This window comes from Microcaecilia unicolor, chromosome 5, assembly GCF_901765095.1.
Source record: "Microcaecilia unicolor chromosome 5, aMicUni1.1, whole genome shotgun sequence".
NCBI classification, from domain to species: Eukaryota; Metazoa; Chordata; class Amphibia; order Gymnophiona; family Siphonopidae; genus Microcaecilia; species Microcaecilia unicolor.
This window is the reverse complement of record NC_044035.1, coordinates 207,228,503-207,252,688: the sequence shown is the minus strand read 5'-3', so window position 1 is coordinate 207,252,688 and position 24,186 is coordinate 207,228,503. Positions and strand designations below refer to the sequence as shown.

General features: G+C 46.4%; 1 protein-coding gene across 1 annotated transcript in view; it reads right to left on the bottom strand.

Annotated features, from left to right (window-relative positions):
- The window catches only part of SLC12A3 (solute carrier family 12 member 3), a 1,234,282-nt gene that overhangs the window by 210,144 nt on the left and 999,952 nt on the right, over positions 1–24,186 (bottom strand). The window contains 1 exon segment of the mRNA XM_030203718.1: positions 18,410–18,521. Within this exon segment, the coding sequence (XP_030059578.1) occupies positions 18,410–18,521 (112 nt within the window).

Genomic DNA, 24,186 nt, shown 5'->3' with positions numbered 1-24,186 from the left:
TAGGTGCACTGCAGAGTCACATCAGCAATGCATTGTGGTGGGTGTAAGGTACTGGGCTGTACTCCCATGGTGCTTTTCCCCCTGCTAACTGGGTCAAAGTGTGCCCTGTTTTACTTCCGTTAGTCCATGAGGTAGTGGCCATGTTTGTAAGCCAGTTTTAGATCCCTTCATGTGTTACCCACTTTAGAGAACTTAGTTCTTACCTTGAATGTGACTGAAAGAGGGCATTCTACACCATTCTGCCAAGCTCTGACCTACTGCTAATCTCAGTACCAGGAAGACTCTTTGCCAGTGGGGCACAACCTCTGATCTGCAGTTAACTGTGAGTAAACGTGCTTATTCAAATAAAGGACTTTTTCAAAGAGATTATTGTTCAGGTGTCAACTGGTGTGCAAGCTTATACAGCAGCAACAAGTCCTGTCCCTGGAGCACTTTTAGTGGGTACCGCAGTGCACTTAAGGCAGGCGGACCAGACCTATCCCTCCCCCTACTTAACACTTGTGCTGGTAATGGCAGCCCTCCAAAACCCACTGTACCCACATGCCTAGGGTGCCCAGTTGGTGTCCTGGCAGGTCAGGGGGACCAGTACGCTACAAATGCTGGCTCCTCCCACGACCAAAATGGCTTGGATTTCGCCGGGTTGGAGATCGCTGGTATTTTTTTCCATTATCGCTGAAAACAAACCCGGCCATCTCAAACCCGGGGAGATCCACGCTATTTGGCCGGGCTAAACCATATTATCGGAAAAAAATGGCCGGTCATCTTTTTCGATAATACGGTTCCGGCCAACTGTAGCACCGCCGCCACAATAGATCGCCGGCGACCTATTTGGCTGGCAACGTTCGATTATGCCCCTCTATGTTACCTTCAGGTAAGTGGTGGATTGCTTGGAAACTTGGCCTACACCACCAGGTAGGCAGTGACTTCTCCCCAGGTGACCAGAATTGTATACACAGTATTTGAGGTGCAGTAGCAACATGGAGTGATACAAAGCCATTATAAAATTCTAATTTTGCTTTCCATTCTTTTCCTAATAATACCTCACATTCTATTTGCTTCCTTAGCCCTCCGCTGCACACTGAGCAGAGGGTTTCAAAGTATTATCAACGATGACACCTAGCTCCTTTTTCTGGTTGGTGACTCCTAATGTTGAACCTTGCATCACCACTTGCCACTGCCCAATACAGCTGTGTGCTGCCCCCAAAAAGCTCTCTCTCTCTCCCTGTATGTGCTGCCTCTCCCCCCAGGAAAGCTCTCCCTCTCTAGACTCCCTCAACCCTAGCAGCAATCAGGCCTGGCACTGCCCAAATAGAGCTCTGTGCTGTCCCCACAGCCTCCCTGGAAAGCTCTTAGGCTGAAACTCTCTCAGAGCCTTATGGAACCATGATACTGATACCTGCCCCGCTGCATCTCCTGATAGAAAATTCCCTAACCTTCCCCCCAAATTCCGTCGACAGAGTGGACTGGGCAGTCCCGGATGTAATGCGCCAACTGCATATATGCCAGTTCCGTCAGAGGCCCTCCCGCGTATCTCCTAGAGAACTCCGCATATTGGCATCACCTTCCCATCAGGTTGAACAAAGTGTTCCAGCAGGGACATGCCCTGCTTCTCTAGGTCTCTAAAGACTCGACTATCTCTTCCCGCCGGAAAGTCTGCATTCCCCACAATTGACAATAATCTACTACTCTCCGGATTCTGTCCCCAGTATCTTAACAAAACCCGCCAAGCGTATCGCATGGGCTTTAAAAGCACACTATCCTTTACCTGCTTTGGAAGTCCCACACTTTTTGCATGCAGCAAATAACTCATAGACCAGGGCTTAAAGTAAACTTGTTCCCACCAATATCTGTATAGGTGGACATGTCCAGAATCCAGTCCCTTAAGTGTCTTAACAAACAAGCCTGATTGTAATCGCTCATCTTGGCATACCCAATCCACCTCTCACCTGGCTCCAGACAAATGTTGCCATCGCATTTTTGGTTTTCTCCCACCCAGCAGAATCGCACCACGGGCTCTGTAGCTTCCTCAAGTCTTTTCTCAAAAGTCTGAGCAGCAATGCTTGTAGCACATAGAGCCACTTCGGGAATATAACCATACAATATAAATGTATTCTACCCATAAAGGACAACGGTAGCGAGGCCCATGCAGATAGCTGTTCTTTGGTGTCTCTTGAGCAACTGGGGAATATTATAACTATACAGTTTCATCGGATTAAGCGGCATCTGCACACCTAGGTATTGAATGTTTCTGTCGCTTTCCGTAAGGGAAATTGATCCCAGACTGTTTGTCTCACCCCCTCACTAGCCAAAGCCTCCGACTTGGCTAAGTTGAGTTTGAACCCCGAAAACTCTCCATATTCTCGTAGGCTTTCCATTAAGTATCGCAATGACGTCTGGGAATCTGTGATCAGAACCAGCAGGTCATCTGCAAAGGCCGCTATTTTAAATCCTCTACCTTGGATACTCACTCCTTTTATGTCCGTATTCCTCCTTAATTCCCTCAAAAGTGGATCTAATGTCAGTACAAATAAAAGAGGTGATAAGGGGCATCCCTGTCTGGTTCCCCGACCAATAGGAAACCAGTCTGAGCACAGCCCACTGACACTGATTCGCGCCGTAGGTCTGTTATAAAGTGTCTCCACAGCGTCCGCGAAAAACCCTCGATGCCATATGCCCGCAGTACCTCAAACAAGAACCCCAAGTCCACTCTATCGAGGCCTTTTCCGCATCAAAACTAATTAACATAGCTTCTTGGCCTTCCCTCCTGACCCATTCCAACGCCCCCAGGATCTTCCTCATGTTTTTTTGCAATTTTCCTTTCTCGGACAAAACCACCTGGGACTCCTCAAGCAGAGTCGGTAGAAACCAAGATAGCCTGTTGCCAGAATCTTAGCCAATAACTTGGTCTCTGTGTTCAATAGTGAAATGGGTCTATAGGATTCCGGGAGGTGTGCTGGCTTACCTGGCTTTAATAGTACTGAGATATGAGCCTGATTCAAATGTGCTGGCATCCTTCCCTCCCGGGTCATAACGTTAAAGACCTCTGAGAGTACCTTGCCTATTTCTGATCTGAGCAGTTTATAAAATTCATTTCGGAAGCCATCAGGCCCAGGCACCTTGCCTAGTGGGCTCTGCTTATTACCCAATCCACTTCGTCCTCCGTTATGGGAGCGTTTAAGATACGCACCTCTTCTCTGTCCAGACGGGGTAGGTCTACACTATCTAGGTAGGCTCTACTAGGTGTCGCGATCTCCCCGTGGCTTATATAATTCCTCATAAAATTTTTTAATACCCCAGCTACATCTTTATCAGTGTGCACCCTAACCCCTGTGCGTTTGTCAATGTAGGTATCTTCTGAGGGCCCTCCCTTCTGTTTATGAGCCTCGCTAGAAATCACCCCCCCCTTATTTGCAAATCGATAAAGCTGGTACTTATAGTATACTGCTGATTTCTGTGCATTGTGATGTAAAAGTTCATTGAGCGCCTGCTGTGTCTCTAATAACTGGGACCGCAACTCCTGCGAGTGGGCCTTTCCATATTGCCTCCTTAATGCAGTCACCCTCCTCTCCAATCGCATCACCTCCCTCTATCTCACCTTCTTCTTAAAGCTCGTATATGCTATAATCTCTCCCCTGAGGACCGCCTTAGTGGTCTCCCAAAAGAGCACTGGATCGTCCCTATGACCCACATTATCCCTTGAAAGTTAGCCCAACATGTCTTCAGATGTGGTATAAACTGATTATCTCTATAGAGATATGTGGGAAAGCGCCAAAGGAAGTCTCCCCGCCCCTCCCTGTCCAAACGTAATCCCATGGATACCCATGCATGGTCAGATATCACTATGGGACCTATTGTGGCTTCCGTTACCCGGGTAAAGACATCCCTGCCTACTAGTATGTAATCAATATGGGAAAGCGTAGAGTGTGCGCGTGAGAGGTGCGTATAGTCCTGATCTAGTGGGTGCAAAGTTCTCCAAACGTCCACCACATCCAGGGCCTCCTCTAACATCCCAAGACCCCCCAAAGTTCTGGACAGCTCCCGTGCTGTAGGTTGTGAGCGATCCAGTTTTGGGTCCATAACCTCATTGAAGTCCCCTCCCATTACCACCGGCCCCTCGCCCATGTCCCGCATCCTGCAGATAAGGTGCCTATAGAACTGCTTCTCAAATTTGTTAGGTGCATAAATGTTGCATAGCAGTAAAGGGTGTCTGTCCAATTCAACCGACACCAATACAAACTGCCCCATTTTATCCCAAATTGTTTTTTTGATTTGCACATGGATTCCCTTCTGGAACAGGATAATCACCCCCCCTTTCCCGTCTACCGCTGGAGACTCCACAATTTCACCCACCCACCAACGTTTCAACTTCTCATGTTCAGCTTTAGATAGATGTGTTTCCTGGAGGAAAGCTACTGCTGTTTTCTGATCATTGAGTGCTTTTAAAATGTTATATCTCTTGATGGGGGAGTGTATACCTCCTACATTCCAGGTTATGATTTTTATCACTGACATCCCCCCACCATGTCCCACATTCTGGTCAGTTGTTCCTGTGGCTCACTCCTCCAGAAGGCGTCCCAGCCTCCACCCCCCAGGTGTACTCCCCGGCCTCGCTCTACCGCTTTTCTATGTTGGAAGCCAGCTATTCCTCTCTCCATACTTTCACATCTTGCACCCGCATTCGTACCCGTCTCCACCTCCCCCTCCATCTCCCTTCCCCTCCCCTCCCAACCCCCTCCCCCCCCCCTTCTTCCCACTCCCCCCTCCCTTCCTCTCCCTCCCCTCATACGTTACCCCTTCCATGCCTATTGGCATTCGAACTTCCCTCTCAGGGCTTGGGACTTCTTATAGTGTCTGCGAGGGTTCAACCCCTCTCTTTGTCCTGGTCACTTGACCTTGCTCTTTCATAATTCAACTATGCATGTATAACATCTCATGCCAAGCCAGCACCAACGGGTGCAACTTCCAAACGAAAGTCTCCACTCCGCCGCTTCTCCTCCTACCAGCAAAGCTCCCTGCAGACCACCAATTCTGCCATATCACCATGCTTCAACCGTTGTTTTGCCCACGTGCTCCATCTGTAGCTTCGGCCAGCTTATCCACGTATTCCTTCGCTACTCTAAAGGAGTCAAGTACAATACTTGCCCATTGCTGATCACTTTCAATCGAGCCAGATATAATAGGCTGAACTTATGTTTAAGCCCAAACAATTTGGAGCAAAGGGGAGCAAACTCCTTTCTGGCTGCTGAGACTTTTACCGAATAATCCTGAAAACACAGGATTTTCCTGCCTTGATACTCCAGCTGTTTCCCAGTTCTCAGCTTTTGCAAGATTTCCACTTTATGGAATAGTTCAGAATCTTTAGCATAGCCACCCTTGGTCTGTCCGCGTTCTCTTTGTGGGCCCAACCTGTGGGCACGTTCAATTTCAGCCTGCCCTCCAGGCCTGGATCCTCCAACGCTTCCGGAAGCCATTTTTCCAAAAAGGCTCCAAGGTTTATTTCCGGCAGGGCCTCTGGCAATCCCACCAGCCGCAAATTATTCCTCCTAGAACGATTTCTAGGTCCTCCAGCCTCGATTCTAATTCCGATAACCGGGATTCATGCGTGGGCTGCACCTCCGCTAATGTCCGGATTTCATCCTCCGCTTGCCCCAAGCGCTGCTGTGCCTCATGCATATCTGCTACCAGTGCTGTATGCCGTTCTTCCATCCCGGTCTAGTTTATCAAGGATGAGCTGCAACTTGTGCCCCACCGTTTGCTCCTACCGCCAATTTACTTCCTCTGTGATTCAGCTGCCCACACGGAGCCTGGTGATGGGGAGTCTGGAGCGCTTTTGTCTGCCATCTTGGCGTCTGTGAGTCTTGCTCTCTCCTTGGGCTCTTTCCGCCCGGATTTCACCGCCATCCAGCGCTTTCCTTGTTCCTTTGTGGGATTTTGTAAGTGCTCTCTCTCTCACAGTGCCTTCTGTGAAGTTTTAGTGATTTCGGACGCCGTTGCGAGTGCGGTTTATTTAAGGTCCCCGGAGCAGTGCGGTCTTCCGACTCACCGCTTCATTCCCCAACCGGAAGTCAACAGTAAGCATTTAAAAAAACACTGACCGCAGCCAGCTAAATATTGGGAGAATACTTGAGGACAGCATTTTAGTTTAGTTTAATTAAAACTTGATATACCACCTTTCCATACAATCAAAATATGGAGATTGCTGGGTTTAAATAATGGCACAAAAGTGACTTGCTTAAGGGACACAAATGGGGTAATTTTACGAATATAACAGAATGCTTATGTTTAAGTTCAAGAGGACATCTATTTTATAAAGTCAACATAGGCATCTATCAGGCTTATTTTCAAAAGATAAGGGCGCCCATCTTTCAACACAAATCACAAGATGGGCGTCCTTCTCACAGGGTTGCCCAAATCTGCATAATCGAAAGCCAATTTTGGGCGTCCTCAACTGCTTTCCATCGCGGGGACGACCAAAGTTCACGAGGGCATGTCGGAAGTGTAGCGAAGGCGGGACTGGGGCGTGCCTAACACATGAGCGTCCTGGACCGATTACGGAAAAAAGAAGGGCGTCCCTGATGAACACTTGGCAGACTTTACTTGGTCCTTTTTTTCTTTTTTTTTTTTAATTGAAAGAAGTCTTTATTCAAATTTTGGAGAGAAAACAACTTACAAACCTTACAAAAACATCTTGCATATTAGAACTCGCAAAATCAGTAAAGTTGAACTCAGGCATATCGTACATAACAACTTTGCCGACAGATCCCCAAAGACAATATAAGTACACAAGTTACTTAAATTTTATACTTTCTTTCCCATTTCCCCTCCCACCTCCTTCCCCCATCCCCATTTTCTCTCCACCCTCTGATCCACCTGAAGAAAAAAAGAAAAGAAATAAAACCCTGTTTCCCAACTCCACTCCTCTCCTACTTGATATATACTTCAGTAAGAACAATTAGCCAAACAGGATGCCAATAGATTCACATTTAGCCAATGTTTTATTGCGCTTAGCCCAGAGCCTCTCCATCTCACACAAATACCAAAGCTTATTAAGCCACTTGGTAATTGAAGGAACCTGCGAGGACTTCCAAGAAGCTGCCAAAGTAACCCTAGCAGCAATCATAGCGTGTCTAACCAACAAAGAATGGGAAGTGGTTAGGCCCGGTGGTTTCTTTGGAAAAAGAAAAAAAATCAGGAGACCACTTTAGGGGCTTGGAGATACATCTCTGGAGTCTATACTGCATAGCTTTCCAGAAAGCACGTACTTTAATACAGGTCCACCAGAGATGCCCCATAGTTCCCTCTTGCCCACACCCTCTCCAGCACAGAGACGACCCTGTGGAACATATGTGAAGGCGGGCAGGGGACAAATACCATCTATTCTTCCCATGAGAAAGACGAAGGAGCTAGGGCTTTTCAGCTTGGAGGAACAGACAGCTGAGGGGAGACATGATAGAGGTACATAAAATAATGAGTGGAGTGGAACAGGTGGATGTGAAGCGTCTGTTCACGCTTTCCAAAAATACAAGGACTACGGGGCCATGCGATGAGAACTACAGTGTAGTAAATTTAAAAACAAATTGGAGAAATATTTCTCACCCAACGCATAACTCTGGAATTCATTGCCGGAGAACGTGGTGAAGGTGGTTAGCATGGCAGAGTTTAAAAAGGGGTAGACGGTTTCCTAAAGGACAAGTCCATAAACACTACTAAATGGACTTGGGAAAAATCCACAATTCCAGGAATACATGTATAGAATGTTTGTACGTTTGGGAAGCTTGCTAAGTGCCCTTGGCCTGGATTGGCTGCTGTCGTGGACAGGATGCTGGGCTCGATGGACCCTTGGTCTTTTCCCAGTGTGGCATTACTTATGTACTTACTAGCCGTTCAGCCCGTTAAAACGGGCTAGTATAGGAAGGGGGGGGGGGGGTTGAAAGGCCCCCCACCCCGCCGTCGAGTTTGCCGCTCACCCCTCCGAGTTCGCCCCCCCCCCCCCCAGGAGCCATCGCCACCCACCTTCCACCCGGTCGGAGCCCTCACTCCGCTATTGAAACAGCGAGGGCACGCAGCACACAGCTCTGCTGAGCTGCCGTGGCCTTCCTTCTTCTTCTCTGCCTGTGTCCCGCCCTCGTGTGATGTAACGTCGTCGAGGGCGGGACACAAACTCGCCTTCATCAAAAAATTGACCCCAAGATTCTAAAACCATTGTTTGAAAACCATTGTTTAAAAATACCAGATTCAAGACCCGGGAGTAAAAGTGGATTATAATTACTGGAGTAGCTTGGAAAGGACCAAGTCCTGTGTACCAAAAAGACTATCCCAGTAATGAAATGTTGTTGAGATTGAGGGACAAACTCTCTTATCTAATTTCTTATACCTCTGTGGAAGCCACATTAGCGAACGCAACAAACATCCTCCAACCAAATCCTGTTCCAGACGAATCCACCTCTTATGAGAGCTAGCCTGATACCACTCTATGGCCGCAATCGCTTGCGCTGCTTATAATACCATATATATTGGGAACACCAAGCCCTCCTTGTCGTTGGTCTCTAAATAACAAAAACTCTAGAAATACGCGGTCTTTAATTGGACCATATAAAACGCATGAGTTGGTTCTGAATACCTGAAAGAAAGGAACGGGGTAAACGTAAAGGAAGCACCTGAATAGATACATCAGGCGTGGCAGTACATTCATTTTCATGGTAGCAATCCTACCAAACCACGATAAATCTATAGACCCCCCAAGTTTCCAAGTTCTTATAGATCTCCTTTAAAAGATAAGGATAATTAACTGCAAATAAATCAGAAAATTTTTTAGTGAGGATAACCCCAAATATTGATACCCCGGGAGACCCATCGGAATGGAAAGTTTTCTTGTAAAGAAGCCAAGGTTGGACCCGGGATACCAACGGCCATTTCCTCCGATTTAGACATATTTAGCTTAAACCTGATACTGAGGAATATTCATCCAAAAGCTGAACTAGATTGGGCAAAAAGATTAAAGGTTTAGTCAAGGAGAGCAATAGAGCAAAAAGAGCCAATTTATATTCCTGACCAGCCACCTGTAACCCCGAAATATTAGGGTTAGCTCAAATAGCATAGCTAACGGTTCCATAACCAGCGCAAATAGCATAGGCGAGAGAGGACAACCCTGTCTCAACCCCCTAGATAAAGGAAACAATTGCGAATTACCTCCATTAATACGAACACATGCTTTGGGAGAGTGGTAAAGAGCCTGGATCCAATTTCTAAAATTCAGACCTATCCCCAATCTCTCTATAACATTCATCATAAAAGGCCAATGAACACAGTCAAAGCCTTTTTGGCGTCTAAACCAAAAGGCATAAGGAAGTCCGAGACTGGTTCGCTACATGCAATAGATTTATCATACGCCGCACATTATCTTTAGCTTGCCTATGAGAAAACAAATCCAACCTAGTCATGGTGGACCAAATCGGGAAGAACCTTAGCTAACCGATTCGCCAAAAACCTTTGCTATGATTTTAACATCGGAATTCAGAATGGATATTGGTCGGTAGGATGCACAATCCACCTTGTCCTTACCTGGCTTTGGAATCACTGCTATCCAGGCCTCCGTCATTGAAGGAGGAAGAACCTCCCCGTCCTGAACTCCATTACAAATCTCCGCTAAAAGAGAAACCAACTCCCCCCGAAATACCCTATAAAACTCAATCTATCTAACCCCAGAGCCTTGCCTGTTGGTAAATCCTTTATCACTAAGGTGACTTCCTCAGCCCTGACAACACTATCGAGAGACGAGCGCTGAGCAACTGAAAGAGAAGGAAGAGACTGGGAAGCAAGAAAGGCTTCTATCGCATCCTGCTCAATATGAGGATCTGCAGAATAGAGGGACTGATAAAAGGCTTGAAACCTTTGACTCATCAAGGAGGATTGGGTCAATACCTTATTATGGCCATCACCAATGCGCAAGATAGTACGGTCAAGCTGCCTCTGCCGCAGCCTAAGAGCTAAAGATCTGCTAGGTTTATTCTGGGTAGAATAATGATGCAACTGTTGCTGACCCACGTACAAACTGTAGTTGTTCTGAGTAGACGTTGTCCAGCCTAAGGCGAAGGGCCTGAATCTCCCGCATATATTCAACCTTTGCAACAACTTATGCATAGCCTCAAGACATGACAATCACGACATACATGCCGTAACCTCCTGCCTCTGAACCCTGGCTCGAATACTTGCATGTTTTAAGAAAAACCCCCTCGTTACAGCTTTCAAAGCATCCCACACAATCCCCATTGGAGGACCTGATCCACGTTGGTTTCGAGATATTCCTTCAGGACCATCCGATATGCCGCCAACACCTTCTCATCCCTTAGTAGGGAAACATTTAGAGTCCACCTAGTATCTTTATCCACCTCATAGAAAGAGGAAAGGCTCAACCACATTGGGGCATGATCCAGAGGGTAACAGAACCTATACCCATAGCACTAATACCCTGCGAGAGATATATGTCAGGAGAATATGATCAATGCGAAATAAGAATTGTGAGAATGAGAGTAGAAAGAATACTCCTTTTCCTTGAACGATGTAAGCGCCACATATCACAAACCGCCAGGTTCTGGTCAGAGCCTCCAAAGCCTTAGAGTTTGTGAATGCAGCTCCTCGAGATCACACCAGTCTTATCAATTTTCGGGTCAAACATTGCGTTTAAAGTCCCCCCCCCCCCAATTACCAACTACCAAACGGGTCAGCTTGCACCACTTTCCCAGCCAGACAAAAATGCTCCCTGAGATTCGTTAGGTGCGTATACAGCTACAAGAGAGAAAGGTGATTATTCAGCATCACATGCAGAAGCAAAAACAAGCAGTAGGATCACGCTTTACTTTCTGTACCTGTACCTTCAAGGAAGAATGTAACAGTATCGCAACCCCCGTTTTCTTCTTAGAGCTGGCATCGGAAGCAAAGAAAACATAAGGATATCGATGATGACATAACAATTTTTCATGTTCCCTTCTAAAGTGTGTCTCCTGCACAAAAGACCACATGTGGAGTACTAATCTGCAGTTCCCTAAACAACCTTTGTCGCTTTTGGGGAGAGTTAAGGCCCTTGACATTGTATGACAAGAATTTTAGATCAGTACTCATTTATGACACATAGCAAGTATGGAAATGGCCAAGCTCTGTACCAGCCCGAGACAAGAGAGTTGGAGAACAAAACAACACACACACAAAAAACAAACGAGGAAAACCCCGTCTCCATTCCCCAACAAGCACCCTCCGTTTGAGTACAGATTTGCCCTACCCAACCCCTCCCACCAAATCATCAAAAGCCCCCTAGACAGAGACCAAAAATCCCCCTAAACTAGGCACTCCGGAGAAAGTAACCCACCAACCGACATACTACCGAGAACCCCCCCCACCCCCACCCCTCGCACCCACTCCCCCCTTCTACTCAAAACACCATCCTATCTCCATATTACATCATACAAAATAAACCACAGTCACATCCCAATTTCTCACCCCCCCCCCACTCCTACCTCATTCTAGGGCCACATAAAACAACAGTCTATCTTTAATCTGTAAATCCCAGAGAACTGTCTTATAATTCCTATAAAACTGTTCCACTCAATATTCATAACTGCATATAAACAAATGTGCATTAAGATCTGATAGTCTCTTCAATTAGCCTTCGGGGGACTCCTGGGATTCTTAACAACCCGCTTCCATTGCTGAAGCTTTGCTCGAGATGCAGGAGCAATGTCCACTGGTGGATGAGCAGCTGCCGTCAGGCCTTCCTCCTTCAAAACCTGCCGTACCTCCGATAATAGTCTGAAGTGATGCATCTTTCCCCCCCACAGTAAACAGAGAGCAAAAGGAAAGGACCATCTAAACGGGATCTTATTGGCAAGTAGGATATCCAAAGCAGGTTTCATGGCTCGGCGCTTAGCCAAAGTCAGCTGAGACAGGTCTTGAAACACCTTCACCTGAGCTCCATTGTAGTCAATAAATTGAACCTGACGAGCCCGCTGCATCAAACGCTCTTTTATAGCATAAGAGGAAAAGCAAACAACAATGTCCCAAGGTTTATTGTCCTGCCTCTTCCCTAGAGCTCTATGTGCACGCTCCACCATAATGTCTTCCGATTCTAGCAGCTGGTCACAAAGCAGCTTTACCACCGCAACAACATCCTCTTTGTCCCCAACCTCTGGAACACCACGGAAGCAGAGATTACACCTCCTCCCGCTATTTTCCTGATCATCGATCTTATATTGTAATTCTTCAAAATATTCAAAGAGATGTGAAATTTTTTCTTCAGCGCCATTCAGGTGCGCAGCTTGTTCATCCGCACGTGTTTCTTTTATTTATTTATTTATTTATTTATTTATAAATTTAACGTACATCATAACAAGTAAATACTTGTAAGGAAATACAGACTAGGCATATTCAAATAAAAGAAAAAGAAAAACCAATAAAGATCAATATCTTTTACACGTCTTCTTTAGACCACAACTTATAGGGGAGGAGTCTACTTATTATTCCAGGAGAGAAAAATAGGTATAAGATAACATTATGAATATAGCTTTACACACCCATCCAGACATTTCAATATCTTAACTCAATCTTAGATATTAAGCTGGTAACAACTTTTTAGAATCCACAAATGCTTTTAACTGTTCAGGATTAAAGAAGATATATTTAAGCCCTAAGTATTTTATCACACATTTACAAGGGTAGTTCAAATAGAAAGAGGCTCCTATTGCTAGGGCCTCTTTCCTTATGGCTAAAAAAGCCCTTCTTCTCTCCTGTGTTTGCTTCGCAACATCTGAGTACATCCAAATCTTTGCCCCACAAAATAGGGATTGTGAATTCCTGAAGAATAATCGTTTAAAACCGCTTCTAAATCTTGCTCGAATATTAAGGAAACAATTAAAGTCGTTCTTTCAGAGTCCTCAGTTAATGGGACTCTACAAGCTCAGTCAAATTTAAGTTTGTCCATCCTTTTTTTTTTTTGTTTGTGACTCCAATTCCATATCAGGCTCAATTTTTTCTTTTGTGGAATATAATAGATACGGTTTATTGGAGGTATAAGATCAGAGGAATATTTCAGAACTTCTATTAGATATTTTTTGAATGCATCCAGGGGAGTAATCCCCATAGGTTTTGGGAAAATTTAAAAAACGGCAAGTTAAGTCTACGACTGTAATTTCCATCTGTTCAAGTTTCCTGTGAATCAAGCCATTATCCTTTATAATCATATTAGACGATCTTTGTAATTTTTCTGCCTCTGTTTAAGTACTGCCATTTGAGTTTTAGAGTCACTTTTAATTGTGTCTATTGATTTAGTAAGTGTATCTACAGTACTCACGAGTGTTGCTAATCCTTCCAAGGAGTTAGTAAGCTTAATGTCAAGCTGTTGGAGAGCATCCCATATTGCTCTCTAAAGTTACCGTCTCAGGTTTTAATAAAGAAATTCTGTGAGTTTGAAAGCCCAGAGGTTTCAGACCTCCGTCGGCTCTCCTCTCTTCTTGACCTCTTACTTGGTATACACTGTCATCGACTTCCGGTTCGGGCGTCCCAACAGGAGAGAGGGGACCTTCGGGTAGAGGTGGCAGATTGAGGTCCTGGGCCGAAAGAGTGACATCAAGCCCTAAGTCTCGAAGTTCTCCTGCCAAGGAGACAGCAGGGTGGCTCCCGGTCGTTAAGTCTGGCATCCTCACGGTAAACCTCTCGATTGTCGGCTGTGAAGGGGAGGAGGTCCTGACCGATGAGGCTCCGGTCTTGACCGTTCCTTTCCGTTTCATGTGTGGCATGTTTACTAAAGCTCTTTTCGAGTGGTCTCACCCGCAATCACAGTGTGCCGCCATTTTGAAACTCCTCCCCCATCCGCACACGTTTCTAAGTCCTCCACGTGCCCTCCCAATCCAGTCCAGGATTTCCTCCTTGGAGGACTTGATCTCTTCACGTATCTCTTGTAGGCATTTAGCGGCGCTTCCGCGTTAGACATAGCGGAATCCGAATCGGAGTGTGCTACTCAGGCAGATGCAAGCACATGGTGGCCCACCGCCTTACCGGCCTGGCACGCGGACTGGCGCTCACCCTCCTTTCGTGCTGAAGAAATCTTACGATTTTGGATGTTTTCCAAACCGAAATCACCACTCCAGGTTCCTACTGAATTTCGCAACAGTAAAAAGGTATTTAAGGACGCGTTTAAGCACTTTATCGCTACTTATATGCAGGGAGAAGATGGAGCTTCAGTTTTAGGCAGCCTTCAGCATTCGTGACGTCACTTCCTCCCCTTGGTCCTTTTTTTCTTACGACCAAGCCACAAAAATGTGCCCTAAATGACTGGATGACCACCAGGGATCGGGATTCGGGGATGACCTCCCCTTATTCCCCTAGTGGTCAGTAATCCCCTCCCACCCTCAAAAAAGTTTTAAAAAATATTTTTTCCAGCCTCTATGCCAGCCTCAAATATCATACCCAGCTCCATGACAGCAGCATGCAGGTCCCTGGAGCAGTTTTAGTGGGTGCAGTGCACTTCAGGCAGGCAGACCCAGGCCCATCCCCCCCCCCCCCCCGTTACACTTGAGGTGGTAAATGTGAGCCCTCCCAAACTCACCAGAAACCCACTGTACCCACATGTAGGTGCCCCCCTTCACCCATAAGGGCTATGGTAGTAGTGTACAGTTGTAGGGAGTGTATTTTTTTTTTTGGGGGGGGGGGTTGGGGGGCTCAGCACACAAGGTAAGGGAGCTATGCACCCGGGAGCAATTTCTGAAGTCCACTACAGTGCCCCCGAGGGTACCCGGTTGGTGTCTTGGCATGTCAGGGGGACCAGTGCACTACGAATGCTGGCTCCTCCCATGACCAAATGGCTTGGATTTGGGCGTCCTCGGTTTCCATTATGGCTGAAAATCGTGGATGACCATCTCTAAGGTCGACCTAGATTTCGCGATTTGGGCGTCCCCGACCGTATTATCGAAATGAAAGATGGATGCCTATCTTGTTTTGATAATATGGGTTTCCCCGCCCCTTCGCCGGGATATCCTGCGAGGACATCCTCAAGAAAACTTGGGCGCCCCTTTCGATTATGCCCCTCCACATGTTTTTACCAAACAGGAATCCAAAAATTGCCCCAGCAGCACCTAAATTCACATGCACAGATTTACACTGTTCCAAAGATTGTGTAAATTTATGCATGTATTCTATGTATGAACTTGCATATTTTATAAAATATGCACATACATCACAACTCCACTTATATTCCCTCCTAACTGTACCCCTGGGAATACTTAAGTGCCAATTATGTAGAAGTATGTGCTCTCTTTTGTGTGACTACTTTTTATGCATATATACCCCTGCACAATTTTGTAAGATCCCTTTTTCTATGTGTAAAACAAGTTTAAATCTGGAACAAGCTTTATAACACTACCCTCAAAGAGTCTATCATAAGCAGAAGTCATTTCCTGTATTCTATCCTTCAGATCATCCCTCTTCCAACATAGTTAATAAAAAATGCTAGGGATTGTTATGTGATATTCTGGAGCCCTGAACCTTTAACATTTCCATAAAACATGTTAGAGAACAGGGAGATGGCATGATGCAGAAGATCTAGGTTTGATTCTCCAACCCAACAGCTTCAAGATGTTGCAGATGTTCACAGCTCCAGAGGAGAAACCCAGTCGTCAGTCATAAGCAACATTCAATGGCCAGATGTGGGGTGTATACACATCAGGTCCTATAGGGTTCCACTGTCTGTGGTCCTTAGCCATTGATTATTCCTGTGATGTCTTGATTAGATTGGCAGGGTAAAATTGGGGGGAAGGCTCAAAGACGCAAAGAAACACAAGGCTTAACTTAATAGATGGCAAAAAAAAAAAATAAACTAGTATAACAACATTTAGAGATTTGTCCTTTTCCATCCTTGAAGGTGTCCTTTCAGACATCTCCAATGTGGGTAAGCAGAGCTACAAAGCAATACAACATATTAATTGAATTTGGATTCTCTACCACTAAACAGTCTATTGAAGATCACTAAGTTTAAAAAGTAAGGGAAATTAGATAATTGGCACTATCAAGGTGATTCCCGCTAGTAAAACAGCAGTGAGGGGTTCAGTTCTTGGTCATTAAGGCAATTTAAGTTACTTTGGAGCTCATTTTCAAAAGAGAAACATGTCCAAAAAGTGGCATAAATTTGTATTTGGATGTTTTTCTCACAATAACGTCCAAATTGGTATTTTCAAAACCAATTTTTAGACGTTTTTCTATGAAGTCTGTCAGAAGTGCGTTCAAATCAGAAGGGGCCACGTCAGGGGTGTGTTAAGCGCAGGATCTGGGCATTCCTAACTTGGATGTTTTTCAGTCATAATGGAACAAAACAAAAGTGTCCACGAGTAAAACTAAGACGTTTGAGCTATACCTGTTTTTATAACAAATAAGGCAACAAAAGGGTGTCCTAAATGACCAGATGACCACTGGCGGGAATCAGGGGTGACCCCCAATACCCCCCCCCCCAGTGGTTACTGACCCCCTCCCACCCCCCAAATGTGAATACAAATATGATTTAGCAGCCTCTAGGACAGCCTCAGATGTTAGAGCCAGGTCTATTAGAGCAGCATGCAGGTCCCTGGAGTAGTGTTGTGGTCAGTGCAGTGCACCATGGAGTGGGGGACTCTGGTCCCTATCTCCCTCACCAGAAATCCATTCTACCCACATATAGGTGCCCCCTTCACCCATAAGGGTTATTGTAGTGGTTGTACAGTTATAGGCAGTGGGTTTTGGGGGGCTCAGCAGACAAGATAAGGGAGCAACGGTGAGATGTGTACCTGGGAGCATGTTTTTGAAGTCTATTGCAGTGCCCTCTAGGGTGCCCCATTTATCTCCTGGGATCTCCTGGGATGTCTGGGAGACCAGCCTACTAAAAATGCTGGCTCCTCCTACATCCCAATGGCTTGACTTTCTACGTTTTTCACTTGGACGTTTTTTTTTTTTAATTGACCAAGAAACAAAGAGGGGCATAATCGAAAGGGACACCCAAGTTTTGTTGAGGATGTCCTCGCAAAACGTCCTGATGGACGTCCATCTTGTTTCAATAATACGGTCGGGGACGCCCAAATCTTGAAATTTTGGTTGTCCTTAGAGATGGTCGACCCAAGACTTGGTTGATTCTGATTTTCGGCGATAATGGAAACAAAGGATGCCCAGCTCAAAAATGACCACATCCAAGCCCTTTGGTCATGGAAGAAGCCAGCATTTGTAGTGCACTGGACCCCTGACATGCCAGGACACTAACCGGGCACCCTAGGGGGCACTGCAGTGGACTTCATAAAATGCTCCCAGGAACATAGCTCCCTTATCTTGTCTGCTGAGCCCCCCAAACCCCCCCTAAAACCCACTACCCACAACTGTACACCACTACCATAGCCCTTATGGGTGAAGGGGGGGCACCTAGATGTGGATATAGTGGGTTTCTGGTGGGTTTTGGAGGGCTCACTGTTTCCTCCACAAACGTAACAGGTAGGGGGGGATGGGGCTGGGTCCGTCTGCCTGAAGTGCACTGCACCCACTAAAACTGCTCCAGGGACCTACATACTGTGATGGACCTGAGGATGACATCTGAGGCTGGCAAAAAATATTTTTAAAGATGTTTTTTTTGAGGGTGGGAGGGGTTAGTGACCACTGGGAGAGTAAGGGGAGGTCATCCCCGATTCTCTCCAATGGTCATCTGGTCATTTCGGCCACCTTTTTGTGCCTTGGTCGTAAGAAAAACATGACCATGTAAAGTTGTCCAAGTGCTCATCAGGGACGCCCTTTTATTTCCATTGTGCAGCGCTGCATACGCCTTGTAGCGCTATAGAAATGCTAAATAGTAGTAGTAGTAGAAGAATTATGGGTCGAGGACGTCCATCTGTTAGGCATGCTTAAGTCCCGCCTTTGCTACACCTCCAATACGCCCCTTTGAACTCTGGCCATCCCTGCGACGGAAAGCAGTTGGGGGTGTCCAAAATCGGCTTTCGATTATACCGCTTTGGACGACCTTGGGATAGGGACGCCCATCTTCCAATTTGTGTTGAAAGATGGGCATCCTTCTCTTTCGAAAATGAGCCTGAAAATGTGCAAAGCACAAAAGCTTGTTAGAAACAGTATTTTTGAAGACAAAAGATAGACATTTTTCTTTTTCAAAAATTAACTTCTTTCTTTTTCAGATTTTGGATGTTTTTTTGCAAAACATCTTAAGTCTGACTTAGGCGTCATATCGAAAATGCCCCTCCACATCATGCCATTTGTGAATGGTGGGCTTAAAAATGGAAGAAATTTGTTTGAGGGAGATGAAATGTTACAGAGAGCCTAGTAGAGAGGACAGATGTTGAACTGATTTTATGCATACCGCATCTCACTCCTGAGAGTTTAATTTTCATCTTTGCTGTGTACTTACGCTTTCCTTTCTTCATCCATGCGGTTGATCTGGCCACCGACAAACACTCGGATTTTACACTTGCTCCATCTCTTCTTACGACTGAGCAGATATGGAATCAGGAGAGTCAAACCTGCCCATGGGGTGTACATATTTGCTTTATATTTTAGAAATAGTTATATCTTCAAATGTAACAAATTTTCACATACTGTTTATTAAGAGAGATTACTGGACTATAGAGCTCTAGCAATTGTGTTGGCCCTAGAAAAAAACTGAACTTGAAAGCACCAACAAAACGTGCTGTAGCTTATGAGGCCTCACAGGTCTCTTCTTCAGATGTCTAACCTCTAACATTTTGGTGTTTGAAGAAAAGGCATGTGAGGTCTCAAGAGTTCATATACTAAAGCATCTTTTAGTTGGTTCTTTCAAAAGGTATCACATTATAGAAAGATTAACGAGTTATTGAATAATGGATCCCCCTATCTACTGATTTTCAATGGTACTAGTGTCATCAAAAATCTCTGTAACCTATTTGGCACTATCCAGATAGCTCCAGGGTGGAATTAAGGTAGACAGAACAGCTATACCTATGGTGGCAATATCCAGCCGCTATCCATACAGAGAAGTGGTATAATTTAGGCCTGCACTGAACTTGAGTCTATTTGGGCTAATGTGGGGTATAAATGTCATGAATAAATAAATGAATTGATTAATTAAACTGTTTAACTATATGGATAGTGGCTGAATATTGACACTACAGGGATAACTATAAAAAGTGGGTGTTAACATTTATATGCCAATTATATAAGTAAATGATTAGAATAATGGCACATATGCATGTATGTGTCCACATACATATAGATGTGTAAAATTCTGCTTAATTGTTAGTGTGCAGGGATATAGAGCAGACCACATGAACTGAATAGAAAGGTAATATGCAGTTTATTGAAGCAGAAAATCTAAAATATGAGCTGCTGCGAGAAGCAGTCCACTTCTTCTCATTTGGGTTGTATAAAGGAACCTGAGGGGGATTTAGAGCTCGGGAGGGGAACAAAACCCAAAGCAGAATCCCAAGGATTGACAGGGGTTTTAGTGTTGTCTAGAAAACAGGAAAGTCACCTAAAGGAAGAAGTTTCTAGTTTCCCTAAACCCCTATCTACCAATCAAGGGATAGTGGGGCCAAAAAGGGAGCTCCTTCCTTTCTACTGCAGGAGTTCTTCTTATTATTATTATTTATTGCATTTGTATCCCACCGTATCCCACTTTGAGCCTGCAAATAGGTGGGATAAGGTGGGATACAAATGCAATAAATAATAAGAAGAACTCCTGCAGTAGAAAGGAAGGAGCTAAGGGGCGGAGAGGGAAGAGGAGGAACCAGATGGAAGAGCCCCAGCCCAGGGAGTGAAAGGAGCTCTCTCACAGATGGCCAGCAGAAGTAAATGGGCTACCAAACTTGGGGCAGAGAGGACCCCAAAGTGAATGCTGGACCAAGAAGCTGTGGACACTGATAGACAACAGGAGTCAATAGGCTAACCAACCAAGTGCAAAGAGGACCCTAAAGTGAATGCTGGACCAGGAAATTGAGGAAAGACCTAAGGCCCTGGGAGTAGGTGATGTCTGAGAGCAAAAGGGTTGAGGGGGCAGCCCTGAAGTTCAGTGGTGTAGCCAGACCTGACATTTTGGGTGGGCCCACAGCTAATATGGGTGGGCACTATGGGCACTTCCCTTTCCTATCCCCCAAATCTATTCTTGTAGCCTGAAATCAGTCTTACCCTTCCCTACTCCCCCATCCCTCCCTATATCCCAACATCAGCTCTAACATTCCCTTTCCTAAAATCCCATTCATATATGCCAGCATCAGCCGTACCCTTTCTTACCCTTCACCCCTCCCTGTAGCTAATGTCAGCCCTGCTCTATCCCATAGTGTGGCATCAGCCCTGCCCTTCCCTATCCCCCTCCCCACAGCCCACCCAAAAGCACACCAGCATTAAATATACTTTGTTTGTTTTTTAACATCCTGGGTTAGGCAGCTCCCAGCTCTCACCCTCATGGAACTTCTCCCTCTCCATTAAAAAAAAGTTTCCATTCCAGCAGAAAGTCCTGCACCCTGACAAAAACCCAATACAAAAGTGCCAGCAATTTCATACCTGAGAATATCTCTGCTCCAGCTACCAACAAAGTCCAGTTAAAGTCAACAGATAGCTTTCAACATACCCATTAGCGAACTATTTGGAAATAGTGTCCCAAGTTCATCGGGCCCTTTCCACGGCTGAGAGTCGATGTCTATCTATCACCATAGGTTCCTCCAGTCCTTCAGCAGCAGAACCCGCTGCTCCTTGCGGAGAGATGGCTCGTCTTCTCTGAGGAGAAGATCTCCGAGGAAGATGAGAGGTAGCTTGTTCTCGTGCTCTCTCCTGGAATTGAACATCGATCCTAATACACAGGGAAATGAGGGCATCCAAAGTGGTAGAAACCTCCCAACCAGCTACATAAGTAATGCCATACTGGGAAAAGACCAAAGGTCCATCGAGCCCAGCATCCTGTCCCCGACAGCGGCCAATCCAGGTCAAGGGCACCTGGCAAGCTACCCAAACGTACAAACATTTTATACATGTTATTCCTGAAATTCATCTTTGATACGCCCGCTCAAACCTTGCCAAAAAATGCATTCAGAGCTTCTTGATTCCATCGGAGTTCAGCGGCTAAGGTACGGAACCGTTACCCTGTTGAATACGTAACAGTTCACCTGCCGCTGAAGAGGGACGCTCAGGAACATCGAAAAACCATTCGGAACCGACGAAGGAACTCTCCCAGATCCGAAAGGAGTGGATCCCGTTGCTCCCACATGGGTGAAGCCCATGCCAGCGCTGGTCTGGAGAGTAAAGAAAATGATGTAGGTAACCCTGAGGACTGTCAGATGGAAATGAAGTGGGTTGCATATCAAAGAGCATCTGGCATTGGTTCAGGAAGCCCCTGCAAGCAGAAGGAGTACCATCGAATTGGGGAGGCTCTGGCAGAAATAAGGTCGAGATTGGAGGAGTTGTTTCTGGCAGCGCCAACAGCCGGTAACCGCTGGGCCTTGAAGAGATGACATCTGTGAACACACATCCTGAAGGACCCCTGATAGTCTATTAAGCTGAGCCTGCTGTTTTTGAAGGACCTGAGCCAGTCAGACATGTCAGTTTTGTCCGGCGAAATCATGGCTTCAGCTTTCCTGTCAAGCTGCCTGTAAGAATAGTGAGTCTCTGTGCCAAAACAATGTTTGGCGGCTGAAACAACCCTGGCTTACCTGCAGGGAGATGAAGAGCGGGACCCTGGAAACCACCACCAGGTGAAAGTAAGCAAAGCCAGCAGACAGGTTCTGGCAGGATCTCAAGGAGAGAGGCAGGCGGCAAGCAAAAGCAGTAGTCAGGTCCAGGCAAGTCTCTAGGGCAGGCGGCAAGCAAAAGCAGTAATCAGGTCCAGGCAAAGTCTCTAGGCAGGCGACAAGCAGAAGCAGTAGTCAGGTCCAGGCAAAGTCTCTAGGCAGGCGGCAAGCAAAAGCAGTAGTCAGGTCCAGCCGAGGTCAGATCAGGTCAGTCAACAAGCATAGAAGATATAGTCACGACAAAGCACCAGTCACTCTACCTAAGTAGAGCCGAAGCAAAGCAAGTGGGAAAGGCTACTCTTAATATAGCCCCCTCCCTATAGAGACAAGCTACAGCTGGCAAGGGCAGGGAGACTGAAGTCAGCTGGCCAGGGAAAGACCGATAGGTCGATCAGCAGGAGGAGGCGGAGTCTGGATACAGAAAGCCAATCCGGACCTTCCCTCACTCTGTCTGTCCCGCCCTCCGCTGACGCAACTTCCTATTTCCGCCACAGCGGGACAGAGTGAGGGAAGGCCCGATGAGATGATCCACACTTCTTTTACATGCAGGCGCGAGGCGCTGCGCCTCGCCTCGGCTTTTGAGATTTCTTAAAGGTAGGGTGCGGGAGCTGGTTGGACGGAGTTGAGGAGGGTAAGCACTGAGTCGGGGGGGGGGGGGGTGTTGATGCGCCGAGGGGGGGGGGAATGTCATCATGCTGCCACCCGGTGGGGGGGGGGGGTGCAACGGCGAACCGCCCCGGGTGGCAGCCCTCCTTGCTACGCCACTGCCAATAATTCAACCCTTTCCCAAACAGTCTCTTCGAAGGAAACCACTACTTAATGCCCCTGTCCTCTTCACAGCACCCAGGAGGACCCTGTACCCAACAGGGCTGGCAGCTTTCCTCCTACCTCACAGCACCACACCCTGTGGCCTCTCACACTGCCTTCATATGCTGGACAGGGCTACATTTATATTCTCACACTCCATGGCATCTTACTCTTCCCCCCAGGGAAACTTCAGTGGCAGGCCCTTCCGTCCTCCACCTACTCCATGGGCAGTTCTCTCTCAATCAGTTTCCTCTCCCTTCCTGGTGGCTGGGAGCCACCCAGAAAATCTCTCCTCCTCTCACAGCTAGAGGGAAGTATATACGGAGTTGCAGCTAAGGACTGAGCTTCACCTCCCCTTCTCCCTCTAGTGGGAAGGGAGTAAACTGGTGGACGCGAGGATCGCCTGGTGACTGGCCTGCCTGGTGCGAGGTGGCGGACCTCATGCATCACCGAGATAGGATTCTAGATAGTGCTGGGGAGGAGTTCCGCTGTCTTGGTACATGTGGGTACCAATGACGTAGGAAATGTGGGAGAGAGGTCTGGAAGCCAAATTTAGGCTCTTAGGTAGAAAGCTCAAATCAGATCCTCTAGGGTAGCATTTTCTGAAATTGCTACCTGTTCCACGCGCAGGGCCCAAAAGACAGGCCAGAGCTCCGGAGTCTCAATGCGTGGATGAGACGATGGTGCAGGTGAGGAGGGTTTTAGATTTGTTAGGAACTGGCCAACATTCTGGGGAAGGAGGAGCCTATTCCGAAAGGATGGGCTCCACCTTAACCAGGTGGGACCAGGCTGCTGGCGTCGGCATTTAAAAAGGAGATAGAGCAGCCTTTAAACTAGAAATGAGGAAAGGCCGACAGATCGCTCAAAAGCGCATGGTTCGGGATAAGGTATCTTGCAAAGATACCTCACAAACAGGGAAGATAGGGTTTCTGGATAGTGAGGTTGCACAACAGACCATGGTAGGCCAGGTGCCCTTAAATACAACTAAAGATCAGACAAAAGATGGCAAATCAGTAGTGTCCAGTACTAAGCATCATGCAAATAGGAACAACAAACATACTTTGAATGTCTATATGTAAATGCTAGGAGTCTAAGAAATAAGATGGGAGGAGTTGGAATATTGCAGTTAATGAAAAAATTGTATATAATAGGCATTACTGAGGCCTGGTGGAAGGAGGATAACCAGTGGGACACTGTCATATCGGGGTACAAAGTATATCGTAGTGATAGGGTGGACCGGACTGGTGGAGGGGTAGCATTGTATATTAACGAGAGCCTTGACTCAGATAGATTACAAATTTAGCAGGACACAATCACACCCTTGAATCATTGTGGGGTTGAAATTCCATGTATAAAAGGGAAAAGGACGGTGATAGGAGTGTACTACTGTCCACCTTGCCAGGATGAGCAGGTAAGACGCAGAAATGATAAAAGAAATCAGAGACGCGATGTTATGATTCTGCCGGTTTGGCTGAGGGGGAGGGGGAGACGTCTCTTCTGATTGGCTGCCAGGGGTTGTGCTGACATCAGGGGACAGTACTTTAGCCTGCAGCTGAAGAGTTTCTCTGCTTTTGCGTTACTTACGCTTGGTGGTAACAGGAAAGCCTGATAGTTTTCTCTCAGA